Consider the following 15,917-nt stretch of genomic DNA (forward strand, 5'->3'; position numbering starts at 1 on the left):
GTGCCGCATTTTGTATATTGCACTTCACAAAACGTTAAAAAAAAAGTATTTGCAGGCCAGTCCCTTAGGTCTCACAACATAATGGGCGATGAAATTTAGAAGGGAGGAGCCCCTAAGAAACACCAAATCGCAGTACTTTTATGTGTAGGGAAAGAAAACAAAAAGCGATGGGGCCTAGGATGTTTCAGTAGGCATTTGGGAACAGGAATAATAGTAATACTGTAATAATAATAATAATAATAATAATAATAATAATAATAATAATAATAATACTTTATTTATTACCAGCCCATATGGCTGAGTGTGGATATGGCATGGCTAGTGCCACGCGCTTGGGTGTTACTCTGAGGCGCCAGAGGTGCCCTGTATCCCCGAATTAAGTGAATCAACAAAAATACTATTTGCGGGAAAGGGAAACCAGAATAAATTTAAAGCCGTTGGAAGCGCCTGAGGTAAAAATAATAAGCCGCCTCCCGCCTCCCAGGATGCTGCGTGAGCGCCTTAGGCCTGGGCCATTTCTCCCCTCAGGAGACAAGGCCTGGAATGAGGGTCCCCTCAGCCCTCGCTCGGGATGCGCAGGGCGGGCTGCTGGTCTCGCCGCCCCCTGGGACAGGGCGGGCCTCGGCGGCTGGGCCTCCCCGGCAGGGGTCGCTGCTTCGGCGCAGGCCTACATCCTCCTCCTCTCCTCCTCCTCCTCTCGCTGCCTTCCTCCCTCCGGTGGGCGGGCTCAGTTTGCTCTCGCCGCCCGCCCCACCACCAGCAGCCGGAGGGCGCCGCGGCAGCCGAAGCGCGATCGATGCCGGGAGCTCGGAGGAGGCGGCGGCGCTGCTGAGCGAAGCGCGGGGGGCGGCCCCGCCCGGAGATGGGGATTCTCAGCATCACGGACCAGGTACCGGGGTGGGGGGTGCGTGTGTGTGTGTGTGAGAGAGAGAGAAAATGAGCTTTCGCCGCCCTCCTTCCCTCCCTCACCATCCTGCACAACAAACATCGGCACCAGACCCGGCCTCGGCTCCCGCCTTCCCGCGCTCGGCCGCGCCGGCTACGCAAGCTCGGGGATGCGCGGCCTAGTGTGGAGCCGCCCACCCTCGCGCGCCGGGAGCGGCCCTGGGGTCTCGTCTGAGGGAACCCCGGCCTCAAGACTGGAGAACGAGGGGAGGCAGGAGAAAAGGAGCCGAGCGGGCGGGCCTGGGCCCGAGCCAGATGCTGCCGCCGCCGACATCCCGAGAAGGCCGTCGGCGCCCGGGCTCCGCGCAGAAGCCTCGTTTCTTTCCCGCCTAAGGCGAAGGAGCTGCTTGTTTTCCAGGCTCTCGGCTCTCTTCCTTGCCTCTGCTAGAAAATCCCTTCGGTTTCCCCTCCACCTCTGTCTAGTTAGCTATCTATCTAATCCTCGGAACCAGCTTTTTGACTCGCATTTGCACCTGCGAATTCACCCCCCCCCCATACACACGTTTCTCCTCTCCCCATTGCTAACACTTTGTGCTACCTTCTACCTCTCTCTCTTTTTCCTGCTTTCTGAGATTCAAACACCTCCCTCCCCATCCTAAATGATATTTTCCCTCTGTTGCCACAGGACCTTTTGTGTATTTTTAGAAGTGGCAACAGAAAGGTGAATTTCACACACACACACACAGACACACATAGACACACACACACATATCATAGTATTGGGGCGAAAGAAGAACTTGCACCCGGCAGGACTTCTCTTTCTGTGCAAGTTCTAAAAGGTGCAGGAGCCCAGGTATAGTCAGATTTTTCTAGCAAGCCTGTTTCTTGTTCATAGTCTGCTTCCCCCATCCATCACTGCATCACACTTGGCCAGGTCTTTGGATTGCCTCTGTTATTTCCTCTTTTATTTTTTTCTAATGTCCCTATTCATTTATACAGACCAGCGTATCTGCCCATGGTTCAAGCCTCCTGTTACTTCTTAAACATCTCTCTGTTTCAGAGCCATGGAAGTTGGACCATTGGTCCAAGGCAAATGGCAATTCCTTCTGGCCAAAGCCAGCCTTGCTGCTCAGCTGCGTTGTGGCACAGATGGGCAAGAAATTTTTCATGAACTTTGTTTCTGTTCACATGCATATAAACACACTTGCTAAAGGTGACTTGCCCCTTTTCTACCACCCTCTCCCCTTTTGCACCTTGTAAATCTCAAATCCCTCTAGTGCTATTGTGCTTTTGGCCTTTGTGTTGGTTTCTTGCATAGCCTGTGCATTTTCTCCATTCTTGTTACTTGCATGAGGTTAATCTTGCTTATCTCTTCCATAAAATGATACCTTTCCATTAGGGTTGCCCTATGTTTCTCAGTAGATTGGCATCTGATCCACATTCTGTGAATATAGCAGGAAACATATGTTGAATTTCTCTTACACCCGTTGCTTCTTAGAAGATGGTAAACTTGATGACAGTTGGCCATTCGATATTTGTTACAGGATATAATGAAACCCCAAGGGTTCTGCATTAAGTATTCCTGTAACAGGCTTCCCTTACTTAATGTAGAAAATAATTACTATGTGCATGAGTAAACTTAGGGATAGTAACCAAAACTATCATACTCATTTTTCTGTTTCTCCAGACATCCCAGAAACATTTATTCTTTTAATACCACCCACTTTGAGGAATTTTGCCTTTTTACTTAAGTGTGCAATGTTTACTTGGCCAATGCAGATTCACTGCAGTGCCTGAGATCACATCCAAAACACATATTTAAAGCACTCCCCACAAATAATCCTGGGAACTGTACATAAAGGGTACTTAGTTAGGAGGCTCTTCACAGAGCTGCACTTCCCAGCACCCTTAAAAAAGCCACAGTTTCCAGTGTTGTTTGGGGGGTGGGGAGCCATGACTGTTAAAGTGGTGTGAGTGAGCTTTAAATGTATGGTGAAGATGTGATTTGAGTTCTAAGCTCCACCTGATCGATCTGCCTGGTGGTAGTAATTATCATCGTCATCATTGGTGAAATGCCTTTTAGGAGTTTGGGTAGTATGAGTGGGGGGCCTTCCCTGCTATCCATCTGTTGCCATTGGGCAAAGAAGGAACAGAGCTGGTTTCTCCATGACTGTCTCTGGGCTTCACTTGCCTGAATGATAGACACTGCCCCCCCCCGGCCTGTCTTGTATTGTACTTTTCAGGGACTTACGTGTATGTGCAAACAGATGCACTGCCTCCTCCATTTCTTGGAGTTGGAAGCCAGAATCTGGCATATATGATAATTTCTTCCAAAGCATATTCAACCGCAAAGTGCATGGCAATAATTCTCATTTATCTTCATGCCAATCCTATGAGGTAAATCATTTATATTTAGGCCTGCAAAATTCCAAGTTTCCGATAGCTTATGCTAGAAATTTTATGTTAGTTAGTGTTACCTCTGGACCCATTCTGGCTGGCACTAAAAATCTGAAACAGGTTCTTGGAAATTTCTAAAAAAATTCCAGCCCCATTAATGTTCCCATTATGTTGATAGATAGGTGTCATTAGATTTTCCAGGTCCAGCACTAAAACCACACAAGTGTAACTTGGATTTTTGAAGCTAAAGCATTCACCTTATTAGGTGTGTCATTCCAGCTGCTCAAGGAGGTGCCCAACTCTAAATTGTGGAGGCATGATGATCATCTAGGAATTGTTCTTCTCCCTAAAGGAGGGATGCAGAGTCCCCTGCATTCCATCTGGTTGACTCATCCCTCCCCCTTTATGCCTTCCTCCTTTTGCTGCTATATCCAAGCACTCTGGTGGAGGGAAGTAAACCTGGGGTTAGCTGGACAAAAACGCTGCATCTGGAAAGATTTGCAGAGGCTGGAGTTTTTCTTTTGGAAGACGAGATGAGCAGATGGGACTGGCAACCACTTTGCCTTTCTACCAGGCTGCACTGTGTGTAGGAGGGCCATGGGGGCATTTGGTACAGCTCTACTATATTTTCTCTCTTCTCATGGGATTGCTGTTTAGAGCTGTGCCAAGTAGATAAGGGGCCCATCTTGCTTGTGTACTTTGATTGCATGCCTATTCAGTGTATGCCTTGCAAACCAGAGCTATAAATGATAAATAATTGAGTCTTACAAGCCTTGCGTGTTAAGCATTGTGTGTGCACAAGGAAAGGCTTGGTAGAGTTATGCAGTCAAAATGAATTTACATTCTGGCCAGTGTACATAGAAATATGCAGGACGTGTGTGTGTGGACTGGGTGGTATTGAAAGGTATAGCTGCTGACAGTATAGCTGAATAGGCATTGTGCCCTTAGATACGTGTGCTTTAGTTCCCCAAAACAATTGTAAAATATCTTTAGGTCAAACTCCAGGACATCTTCGTAAGTTTTAAAGGTTTAGGTTGCAATCCTAACCATGTGCATTCAGAAGTAAGTCCTGTTGAATTCAGTGGGGTGACTCCTGGGTAAGTGTGGTTGGGATCAGAGCCTTAAATGCCCAGAAGGAAGTACAAATTGCAGAGAACTCAGAGGAGGTCTCCTGTGTTGTTGCATTGAAGCTTGGAACAGGCAGAAGTGCCAACATTCAGCATGACGTAAGACCTCTATTTCCTTTCTTTCGAGTCCTCTGGAATGAAGAGAAATGTTGGAAGCGGGGGAGGTTCTTGCATTTTACACTGAGCTTTGGAGCATGCAGAAGCACCAAGAGTTGTGCTGATTCTGCCTGCTGTAGAGCTTTGCATACCACAGGAATCTGGGATAGGAGAAAATGTCAGTGGCAACCCAGAATAGTCGCTTGTCTACTGAGCTGAGCCAAAATTTGTGGATCCTTGCCTTTGGAACTACAGCTAGCCAGAAGATTCAGCATAATTTTCTCTTTATTACCTATCATCGGTAAAAGGCAAGCTCAGAAGTATTTGCATGCGCCGAACCTGTGAATTTAGGTAAATGTTTTCCTTCATTGACTTGGTGAATTGTAGTTACACTGTCAGTAGTCTAGAGAATTCTGGTGCATCCGCCCTGACTTGTTAAATTAAGCATTTGCTTTATGGGTATTTAGATTAATTGGCTCATTATTTATATAGCGATTTCTGTCTCATATTTCTGGTGTCCGTGCACCACTCAGTGTTTCCTACAACAATTTAAAGCAATCCAACATACAACAAACATTCAATGAAAAATATACGATAAAAATAAAGTTGCAGAATAAAATGTGAAGGAAGATATGACAGGCATTGGTTTAAACATAGGTTTAAATAAAACAGCAGCACCTTGAAGGCAAAGGCCTGTTGGAATATGAATGTCTTCCCCAGCTGGTGAAAAAAGCCAGAGGGGGGCATCCATAGGTTAATGTGTTTCACAATATTGGTGTAGCCACTGAGAAGGCCCTATTGCTTGTCACCATCAATTATGCTTCCACCTTAGATGCTTCCACCCTGCTTCTGATCTTAGGAAGCAGGTAGGTTGCTATGGGAGGAGGTGATCTCTCAGGAATCCTGGACCATAGCCATTTAAGGCTTTAAAGATAATCGCCAACACGTATTGTTTCTGTTCTAGGGTAATTGACTTAACACAATTGCTTTATTAAAAAAGCAAGAAGAAAGACATTCACAGAAGTCAGATATAAAAACCTGATAGAGGCTTTTACTGAATTTGGCCCTTTGCATCCTGTGCGTGGAAATCTCTGTATTTGTAGTAGCAGATATTATTTAGTCTGTATCTCTAAGGAGGGGCCATATTTTAGTTGCAGTATGCATATTTCAGTATTAGGCCCCATGTTTCATCAGTGGCTTTGTACATATGAAACTCCCAACTTCGGTCTCTCACTGGTGTTAGGAAAGATGTCTTGAAACCTTTGAAAAATGAGTTTGGTGTGTTGTGCTATTTAGGTGAATTGTCAATCCAACCTATTTAGAGAGATGGCTTTTTATACCTTGTTCAGATTTTTGTGGCATGCTATATTTGTTTATCTCTAGAATAAGAGAATCTCAGAATTGTAGAGTTGGAAGGGACCCCTGAAGGTCATCAAGTCCAACCCCCAGCAATGTAGGAATCTCAACTAAAGCTTTCACAGCAGATGACCGCCCAACCTCTGTTTTATTGAAATCAACATACACTACATTCACAGCATTCCCCTGATCCACCAAGTTTGTAACTTTTAGGGAAGAAAAAAAGAAATGAGATTCCTCTGGCTGCAGAAATTGGTGGCCAGATTGCTCACCAATCCTCGCCTGACGGCACTGGCTGCCAATTAGTTTCTGGGCTCAATTCAAAGTGCTGGCTTTGTCCTATGACTCAGGACCACAATATCTCAAGTAATGCCTTTCCTCACACGAACCTACCTGAACCCTAAGATCATCATTTGAGACCGATCTTCGTGTGCCCCCCTGCATGAAAGAAGGCAGCAACATGAAAACGGGCCTTTTCTGCTGTGGCCCCCCCATTTGTGAAATGCTCTCCCCAGGGTGGTTCAACTGGTGCCTTTGTCTAATTAACATCTTATACCTCTTCTAAATGTGTTTTTTGGGGGGGAGGTTTATTGGTTTGTTGTTTTTGTTCTCATCAAGTATTTAATGTTTTTGTCTTGTATTTTACTCTGTGTACCACCCTGAGATCTACGGGTGAAGGATGGTACACAAATTTGATACATAAAAATAAATAAATAAATAAAATATGGGGACAACATTTACCTGTCTCCAGTCTGCAGTGACCTCACTTGTTCTCTCACAGATTATAGACAGAGGCAAAGTAGCTAAGTGTTCCCTTACCATCTCTTTTTGTAACTTGGCATTCAGCCACCTTCTTGCATCGTTTATTCTGTAATCACCAGGTTGGCCGCTGCTTTCCTTTTGGGTGAAGACAGGCACCAGGCAATTCCGCCTTATGTCTGTCAGAATAGCAATTCTCCGTCTTCTTCACACAAAGGACCTGTTACTTGCTTCAAACACAGCTGAAGAAACCTTTAAAAATTACCGTACTTTTTGCTCTATAAGACTCACTTTTTCCCTCCTAAAAAGTAAGGGGAAATGTTTGTGCGTCTTATGGAGCGAATGCAGGCTGCGCAGCTATCCCAGAAGCCAGAACAGCAAGAGGAATCGCTGCTTTCGCTGCACAGTGATCCCTCTTGCTGTTCTGGCTTCTGAGATTCAGAATATTTTTTTCTTGTTTCCATCCTCCAAAAACTAGGTGCGTCTTATGGTCTGGTGCGTCTTATAGAGCGAAAAATACGGTATTTTTCACCACTCTTGCAAGCCTCTGGCCCAAAATCTGTGTCTGGGGTGAGGGCATGGCAGCCAGCTTGCCCTGTTGTAGTTTTGCACATTCTCAGGTAGGAAGACAAACATGGTACAGGTGTTGCAAGTCACTGCAGCAGTTCTGTCGCCATCCACATGTCTTGGTCCTATGTATACCATGAGATAGCACTCCAGGCCTCTCCTTCAAAATACCCTCAGAAGTCCTGGTTATGAGCTCCCAGAGGCTGCTTTTCAACGCCTCATTTTTCACAAAGGGGCTCACAATATAACAAGGGAATACAAGTACAGGGGACAAGCATTTTGCACATGTTCAATTGGCACATGACTGTTTGGTGCATGTGCCGTTTTCGGCCCCAGAATGGGGTGGGGTGGGCATATGCACACTCTACCGATGCATGTAATGACCCAGGGTGCAACCTCTGCGCAAATGGGGAGTTGCCTGTATGTAAAAATAACAAAGATCCAGATGGAAAAAAATGAAATAATAAGCTAGCACATAGCTATTCCCTTTCTCATCCTGCTTATTTTACAATTGCTCTTTTCTCCTCCTCTATAGCCTCCTCTGGTCCAAGCCATCTTTAATCGTGATATAGAGGAAGTACGGTCATTGCTGAGCCAGAAGGAGAATATCAATGTACTGGTAAGTTTTGGAGAACCAGTTTTTCCTTGTAATACTGAACCTGCTTCTTTCAACTTTGCATGAAGATTACATTTTCCTATTGGCTAAGCTCCCCTCACCACCACACACACATTGTAGGTAGAGCAGGGGAGTATGAAGTGATCCATGTACTATGTGTCTCTTTTAGAATTTGTGTTTAAGAACTAGATGTGCTAAAGCAGAGGTTGGAAGCATTTTTGGGCCCATGGACACATTTGCAAACCAGCAAAGCTGTTGTGGATACCATACACACACAAACTATACATTTGTGCACAATGCAGTCACACACATGCAATCACTCTCCCCTTCTGCTAGCACTTAGGCTTTAAAAACCACTGGTGGTTTATTTCAAGCCTAATTGTAATTTTATGTTGTGAACTGCCCTGATGTGGATAAAGGGCAGGATATAAATTTAATAAATAATAATAAAATAATTTCAGCAGGTTGAGGGGCAGAGTAGTTGAAATTTGTGGCTCCGGGGAAGGCCTCTGCAGGTGCTGGTGTGCCCGCAGGTGCAATGTTGGCAACCCATCTACTAAAGTTTCCCAGCTTAGCAAGCTTAAATGCTTGTTTTAACTATTTGATGTTTTGCCATTATGGTGCAGTGACTAGATATTGGTCTTTGACAGACATGGGTTTGGAATCCAGCTTAGTCACACTCTTGGTGGGTTTATTGCCTAGTTTTCATCTCTGGACCTCAGTTTCCCATTTGTAAAATGGGAATGTTGGTGAGCACAGGGTTGTTGCAGTGACAGATACAGACTGTGAAGTACTGTGCAGACGCCGAATTGGTATACAGGGCTGAAAGGCCCACACATCACCAGTAAATGTTGACTTTGTTGGGAATCGGCTGTACCAGATGTATTAGTCTAGCTGTACAGAGCGGTGGGTGGCACTGGGATCAGCTGTTCTCTTTGGCACCAAGTGTGTTCTGGATTAGTCTTGTGGCCTCTGAGTGAGAACAGCCTGTGTTACAGTGGTGTTCATCTTGTTCTTGTCTAGCCCTCGAAACAGTAATTGGCTCTTCATTTCATCTCAGCTCATTCAGCTGAGGTGCATTTAATATAGGCCCATTATAAGCCGATTTTGTGTGAGAAGGTGAAACTCCTAGTGTTTGAAGCAAACCAGGAGGTGTGACAATTAAATGCATCTTAGGCTGTCTCCAGAACATATCAGTAGTAGCCCAGACTCAGTAATGTGAGAAATCCAGAGTCTTGGGTATTTGAGCACATGAGCAGCAAGTTTGATGAACTGGTAAAGAATACTCATCAAAGCAGATTATACATATTTGGGCCATATTTCCAGTAGGATAATAAGATGGTTTAAGCAATTAGTAGGATCTCTTTTGGATTGCATTTGTTCTGTTCTGGACGCCCAAGTTTCAGAGTGTTCTAACAATTGGATTTAAGGAGCATCCCTTAGGAAAACCTGCTTAAAAATCTTGCTGCTGCAAGGGGCCAAACCAAACATCATCCTAACTGTGAGCGATTCTACAACACAGTATTAGAGGAGGACTTGGTGCATTGACACATGTTGATAGCCAAGGGCTGCTGGTTGCTCGGGAATGCAGAGGCATTTCTCCCTCTTTATTCCATCCTTGGCACAAGTGGAAGAAACAAACCAGGAAGCGGCAATTAAGCATGACTTTTTGCAATATCTGAACTTGGGATTGTGGTTTGTATTTTCCTAACAAGCCAGGATTGTCAGCCAGCCATAAAATGAGGTCCCCCCCCCCGGCTCGTTAGGTAAAAAATCAAGCCACAGTACAAGATTCAAACGTCATGGAAAACCAAGCTTAATTATGGCTTCCTGGTTTGTTTCTGCCACTCGTGCCGGAGAGGAGTAAAGGAGGAGTATTTGGATAACATGCTGCAACTCAGTGTTCATTCCAATAAGTCAGGAGAGCCAGCAGCCCTGGTTTATTGTAACATGTAAACCTTCACGTTTCCTACAACTAAGAAAAGGCTGATGCGGCTGCATGATTGCCTTTTATTTAGGGGCAAAGATGTCAGTAGATGACTTGGGGGTGTGTGGAGGGGGGGGAGATTTAAATGAAAAGTGGTGCTTTATGGGGTTAAACTAGCGACATGGAATCTACAAAATGAAAATGAGAATATTGTTGACCATGTTAAGGGTAACAACCTATTATTAGGCAGATCCCTGATGGGCAGGATATAGTCTGCTGCCTCTTGAAATAGGCGACAAACAAACTCTCCCAATAGTTCACATGGACTAGTTCAATCCTCACCCCCCGCCCTTCCAGATCACAGTGTGCCACATAGATAGCAGATACACTGCCAGTAAAGCACATAATTCCAGGTGACCAAACGAGTGCACTGAGCTAAATGAATCCTTGTTGCACTTTGAGTAAGATGATACCTTTTATTGGACTTGGCTCTCAGGCTGAAAATGAAACCACACTGTTGAGCTTTACAGTACTGTACTCATCTCCATTGTCTCTTGAGACGGACAGATGCCAGCAGCACATTTACCATTGTGACTAGTAGCCATTGATAGCATTATCCTCTGTGAATTTGTCTAACCCATCCAAGTTGGGGGGACTATCAGTATATCCTGAGAGAGTGAATTCAATGTATACACTGTGCAAAGTACCGTATTTTTCGCTCTATAAGACGCACCTAGTTTTTGGAGGAGGAAACCAAGAAAAAAAATATTCTGAATCTCAGAAGCCAGAACAGCAAGAGGGATCGCTGCACAGTGAAAGCAGCAATCCCTCTTGCTGTTCTGGCTTCTGGGATAGCTGCGCAGCCTGCATTCGCTCCATAAGACGCACACACATTTCCCTTTACTTTTTAGGAGGGAAAAAGTGAGTCTTATAGAGCAAAAAATACAGTACTTCCATTTGTCTTCAGAATGTGGCAGCTAGACTGGTGACTGGGAGCAGCCGCGGAGACCACAGAACACTGGTCTTGAAAGACCTACACTGGCTCCCAGTACGTTTCCGAGCACAGTTCAAAGTTTTGGTGCTGACCTTTAAAGCCCTAAACGGCCTCAGTCCAGTATACCTGAAGGAGAATCTCTACCCCCTTCTGGTGGTTCCCTCGCTGCGAGAAGCCAAGTTACAGGGAACCAGGCAGAGGGCCTTCTCGGTAGTGGCGCCCGCCCTGTGGAACGCCCTCTCACCAGTTGTCAAAGAGAAAAACAACTACCAGACTTTTAGAAGACATCTGAAGGCAGCCCTGTTTAGGGAAGCTTTTAATGTTTCATAGACTATTGCATTTTAATGTTCTGTTGGAAGCCGCCCAGAATGGCTGGGGAAACCCAGCCAGATGGGCGGGGTATAAATAATAAATTATTAATATTATTATTATTATTATTATTATTATTATTCATTGGGCAATCTCTGGTTCTAACATTTTCAGAGAAGGAAACATTCTGGGTGGTATTCAGTGCTAGTCTTACTCAGAGTAGACCCCTGGAAGTTAATGAGCACAAGTAACTTAACTTCAGAACTGTGACTTCACTGAACACAACCCTCTCTCTGCATATTATTCATTATTTTGGAAACCTCTGTTGTGCCTCCCCTGTTGCTTACTTTTTTCAAAATTTGATCCTGGCCTGTTCCCAAAACTTCCTGTATCTGATGGAGACGGCTAAGCTTGATGTCGCTGGAGCATGTTACAATATAATATGCCAGTTGTATGTTGAGTCTGGTGTGTCTCATCTCCAGGAAGGGGTCTTATCTGTTAGTTGTTACACTTGTGCCACAGATGACAGCATGAGTCAGTTAGGCTCAAGAGCTATAGGTCACTTCAAACACAGTATCTGAATTCAAACTCTTGGTACATTTTGATGAAGTACCTAAAGATGATCTCTGAAGTTCTGAAAGCTTGTTTTGATTTCCCCCAACAGAAATTCTGATAAATGTTAGCTCACATATTTTCTACTTCTTATTCTCGGAGACAACCATAGTGGTATGTGATACTTTGCAGTGGTTCATTCTAGTTTGTAATAATAAAATATTATATATTCAGGGGCAAGTTCCTTTTCTTTCATTTTTTTGAATGGTCACCCTGCTTTGGGTCCATTGATTAAAAACTTGGGAGGAAATTACTTGGAAAGCAACTCATGTGATATTTTCCTATCAGTTCACCTTGGAATAAAAAGATTTACAACTTGGTCCTAATTATATTTGCTTGTAAGTTCCACTAAATTTATAGAACTAGTGTTCTTGTGCTTAAGATTGCAGAATGAGGGTTAAATGCTTTCCTCTTATCTTGGTTGTGCACTTTGTGTGTGTTAGAGGGGACCTAAGTAGCTAAGAATTAAAAAATAAATAGAGTTGCTTGGAATGGATCAGCTCATCTGTGCTGATGCACAGTTTTCTAAATCAGTCGTTCTACAGCTGAGAAATGAAATTTAAGTTTGGCTTGATTGCTAGACTTTCTTGCGCTTTTTTATTTTTTCACTTACTCTTTTTTCTTTCTTTTTAACAATGAGAGAGATGCCTATGGAACCATAGGGGTGAAAAGCAGGTTGATGAGGATGAGGATGATAGTAGTAGTAGTTCAGGACTCAACAATCCATGTTTCAAATTGGCTTCAACATTTAAGTGTGGGGCTGTGTCCTTTTAACACTTTACACATTTGATCATTTGGCCTTAGAGCACTGATATCCTTCTGAGCAGTTAATGCCAAGCACTTGGCACCAAACCCAAAGGCCAAATGCTAGTTGATTTGATACAGAACCTAAGTGGTGCTTCCTGCCTTTTGATAGCCTTGATTTTATGCCTTATCAGAGCTGTTTGCCTTGCTCTTAGGATTTGCTTGTTTGGGGCGTGGAGTTTAGAAGCAAATGAAGTAGCAAGGTCTACATCCAGAACAACCTTGCTTTGTCTTTGAGGGAGTCGTTCTTCCAAGTCTCCTGAATAGTTTGAAGATGTTTGTTGGAAATTTCAGCCTCACTTTTAGTGCTCAGCTCAGCTGCTATACTCTAATGCAGGGGTGGGGAACGTTTTCTAAGAATAGATTAAACTTTTATTAAAACAAGAAAGTAGAATATTTTATTAATAAAACAATAAAAATATTAGATTGAAATTTTGAAATTCTCTGAGGGAGGACCTGATGGGTCAGAAATGCACTGGATTATAAACTTTTGAACATCAAATGGTTTATTCTACCCCTTTACTCTCCCCCTGCCCCCCCATTTGCCTGGGGTTTCCCTCTTTTACATTATATAAAGGCCTTACCATGTTGCAGGAGTGATAAAGTCATCAAACTCTGATTGCATTCCTTCTTGTTCTGTTTACCACAGCATTTGAGATTGCTTAAAAGATGTATTGTTTGTTTAATACAGTGGTACCTCAGGTTACATACGCTTCAGGTTACAGACTCCACTAATCCAGAAAGAGTACCTCAGGTTAAGAACTTTGCTTCAGGATGAGAACAGAAATTGCGTGGCAGCAGTAGGAGCAGTAGGAGGCCCTATTAGCTAAAGTGGTGCTTCAGGTTAAGAACAGACCTCCGGAACGAATTAAGTGCTTAACCCGACGTACCACTGTAATCCAATCAACTGTAGTGGTGCTGCTATAATCACTAATATTTGTTTACTTATTTCATTTATAGTCAACCATCCTTCCATCATGGGACTGAATGTGTACATGAGGTTTCCAGATATTCTCCCATCTTAGCATTAACCAGACCTAGACCTGCTTAACTTTAGCAAGATGGTTGCATCAACATTCCCTCTAGCCATGCACTGCTGCCTTTGAGTCTTTGGTCTAAGATATACGCAGCAATGTGAATTGGCTTTGTATCATTTTAAAGCACTGCTTTCAAAAGTATTTCACTAGTCTTCCTGAAAGAGAAGATATTCCTTAAGAAGAGTTCACACGCCATTTCTGTTCTCATTTCCATTTTTCCATTTCAAGCTATGTGTGAGAGCTTTTTTGTTATGTTTCTTTTTGAAGTTTCTGGATTTTTTTCTGGGTTCTACCAATTTGTGTAGTCTTGATGGCAATGATAGACATGTCAATGCTTCTTAAATTCATATAATCCTTTCAAAGTCAATTTCAAGTTTTTGAAAGGCTAAATTAAGGTCTCTTACAATTAGAGCATATTAGGTAAGCACATTACAAAACATTGCACTACATTAATTGGCTCTAACTCTCTGTTCAAGAACAGATTATTATTATTATTATTATTATTATTATTATTATTATTATTATGTGGTGGTGGTTGTAAGTTTTTAATGTTTGATGTTTTTGCTATGCTTTTATTATGTTGGAAGCTGCCCAGAGTGGCTGGAACAACCCATTCAGATGAGCAGAGTATAAATTATCATCATCGTAGTTAAGCTATCATGTGAGACTCATTAAAAGCAACCAAAGGAAAAGTTAGATGAGTAAATCCTCCAACAAGATATCCGTGTTCTGAGTTTACTAAGCTCATTTAACTTGGCAGCAGTTAAGAATAGTCAGTCAAATTCGAATGCAGTGCCAGCCTTTTGAATCAGTATCCTACATAGGTCATGTCACTGTGATCAGCTAGTGAGATCCAGCAGACCAGCCAGTGTACCTTCCATTGTTACTGGGGAGAAGCAGTGGGGCAGAACAGGCATATGGATTTTCTTCTTACAGGGTGTACAGTTGCTCCTGGCTGAAGGTGATCCACTCTTTAAGCAAACTTTCATGGCTTGTGGCAGACACGTTTTGAGGGTTGCAGTCGGTAATGCCGTGGGTTAACAGCCAGGTTTAAAAATTCAGCTACTTTCTCTTTGCACAACATTTCCTATATAACATCTTAAGCTTCAATTTGTCACTGCATAGATAAGCTCAGAGATATTGCTACATATTTCAGCACATCAAGGTAATTGGTCTATAGACCGAAAGATTGGATTGCAACAACAGCATGGAACAGTATTCTAGTAAAGGTAAAGGGACCCCTGACCATTAGGTCCAGTCGTGACCGACTCTGGGGTTGCGGTGCTCATCTCGCTTTATTGGCCAAGGGAGCCGGCGTTCGTCCGCAGACAGCTTCCGGGTCATGTGGCCAGCATGACTAAGCCACTTCTGGCGAACCAGAGCAGCGCACGGAAACGCCGTTTACCTTCCCGCCGGAACGGTACCTATTTATCTACTTGCACTTTGAGGTGCTTTCGAACTGCTAGGTTGGCAGGAGCAGGGACTGAACAACGGGAGCTCATCCTGTTGCAGAGATTCAAAGCGCCGACCTTCTGATCGGCAAGTCCTAGGCTCTGTGGTTTAACCCACAGCGCCACCCGCGTCCCTCAGTATTCTAGTAGCTGGTCCCATTGCACAATGGGACTTCCCATATGCCCTTGAATCTGTTCTAGGGGTTCTCCCAACCCTCTGGAGCAGGGGAAGGAGAGGAGGTGAATGTTCTGTTGCACAAGCACAAACCATTACACTGATGAAACAATTGCCTTAGTGCTATGTTGGATTCCTCCCATGGCTTTTAGATTCCACTTTAACATCTTCCATTTATCTCTATTGTCTTTCCCCAAACCAGGACCAAGAGAGACGCACCCCTTTGCATGCAGCTGCATACTTGGGAGACGCCCCTATTCTTGAACTCCTAATACTATCAGGTAAGAAGTGAAGGTGTATGTTCTGGTTGATAAGAGGTGAAGGAGGTCAGGTCTAGCAGCTTCAGGGCATTTGCTGAATAGAAAAAGAAAACCTTCTCTTCCTATCCTGAGGGAACTGGTGGCAGTTTGGTGCAGACTTGTATATATCACTGCCTAAACTGTCAGGGGGGCAGAGTCACAGAGAGGATCGAGTAACACTGATAGATCCTGTGCAGTCCTGCAGTTGAGAACACTGACTTTAAACTGGGGTGGTAGCTGTATATTCCATGTTCAGTTCCAGCTTCAGGCAAATTGCTATTGCTCATCCTCTGCTAACAGGCCTTTAAGGCAGGAATTATAATGATCTACAATTTAAACAGTCACAAGAATGAATGAGAGGATCGTAAAGTGCTTTCATATTAAAAGTGCTAAAGTTAGCAGATTGCTACTAGTAATATTATTGGAGTCATGATTCTGCAGCAGCAAAGATTTATGGAAATGTTCGAATTCAGTGAAGCTATTTTGAAGCAGACAGCTCTATCCAC

At 43.7% G+C, this 15,917-nt stretch overlaps 1 protein-coding gene across 2 annotated transcripts in view; it reads left to right on the forward strand.

The window, feature by feature from the left end:
- The first annotated feature begins 708 nt into the window (after window positions 1-708).
- ANKRD52 (ankyrin repeat domain 52) overlaps window positions 709-15,917 on the forward strand; it is a 51,369-nt gene continuing 36,160 nt past the window's right edge. Inside the window, exons 1-3 of one of the 2 annotated variants that reach the window (XM_053374745.1) lie at window positions 709-889; window positions 7,723-7,806; window positions 15,315-15,393. In XM_053374745.1, the coding sequence (XP_053230720.1) occupies window positions 863-889; window positions 7,723-7,806; window positions 15,315-15,393 (190 nt within the window). In that variant the 5' untranslated portion in view covers window positions 709-862. The remainder of the gene's footprint in view (window positions 890-7,722; window positions 7,807-15,314; window positions 15,394-15,917) is intronic. The other variant, XM_053374736.1, reaches the window with a different exon arrangement.

Source organism: Podarcis raffonei, chromosome 2 (assembly GCF_027172205.1).
Source record: "Podarcis raffonei isolate rPodRaf1 chromosome 2, rPodRaf1.pri, whole genome shotgun sequence".
NCBI lineage: Eukaryota > Metazoa > Chordata > Lepidosauria > Squamata > Lacertidae > Podarcis > Podarcis raffonei.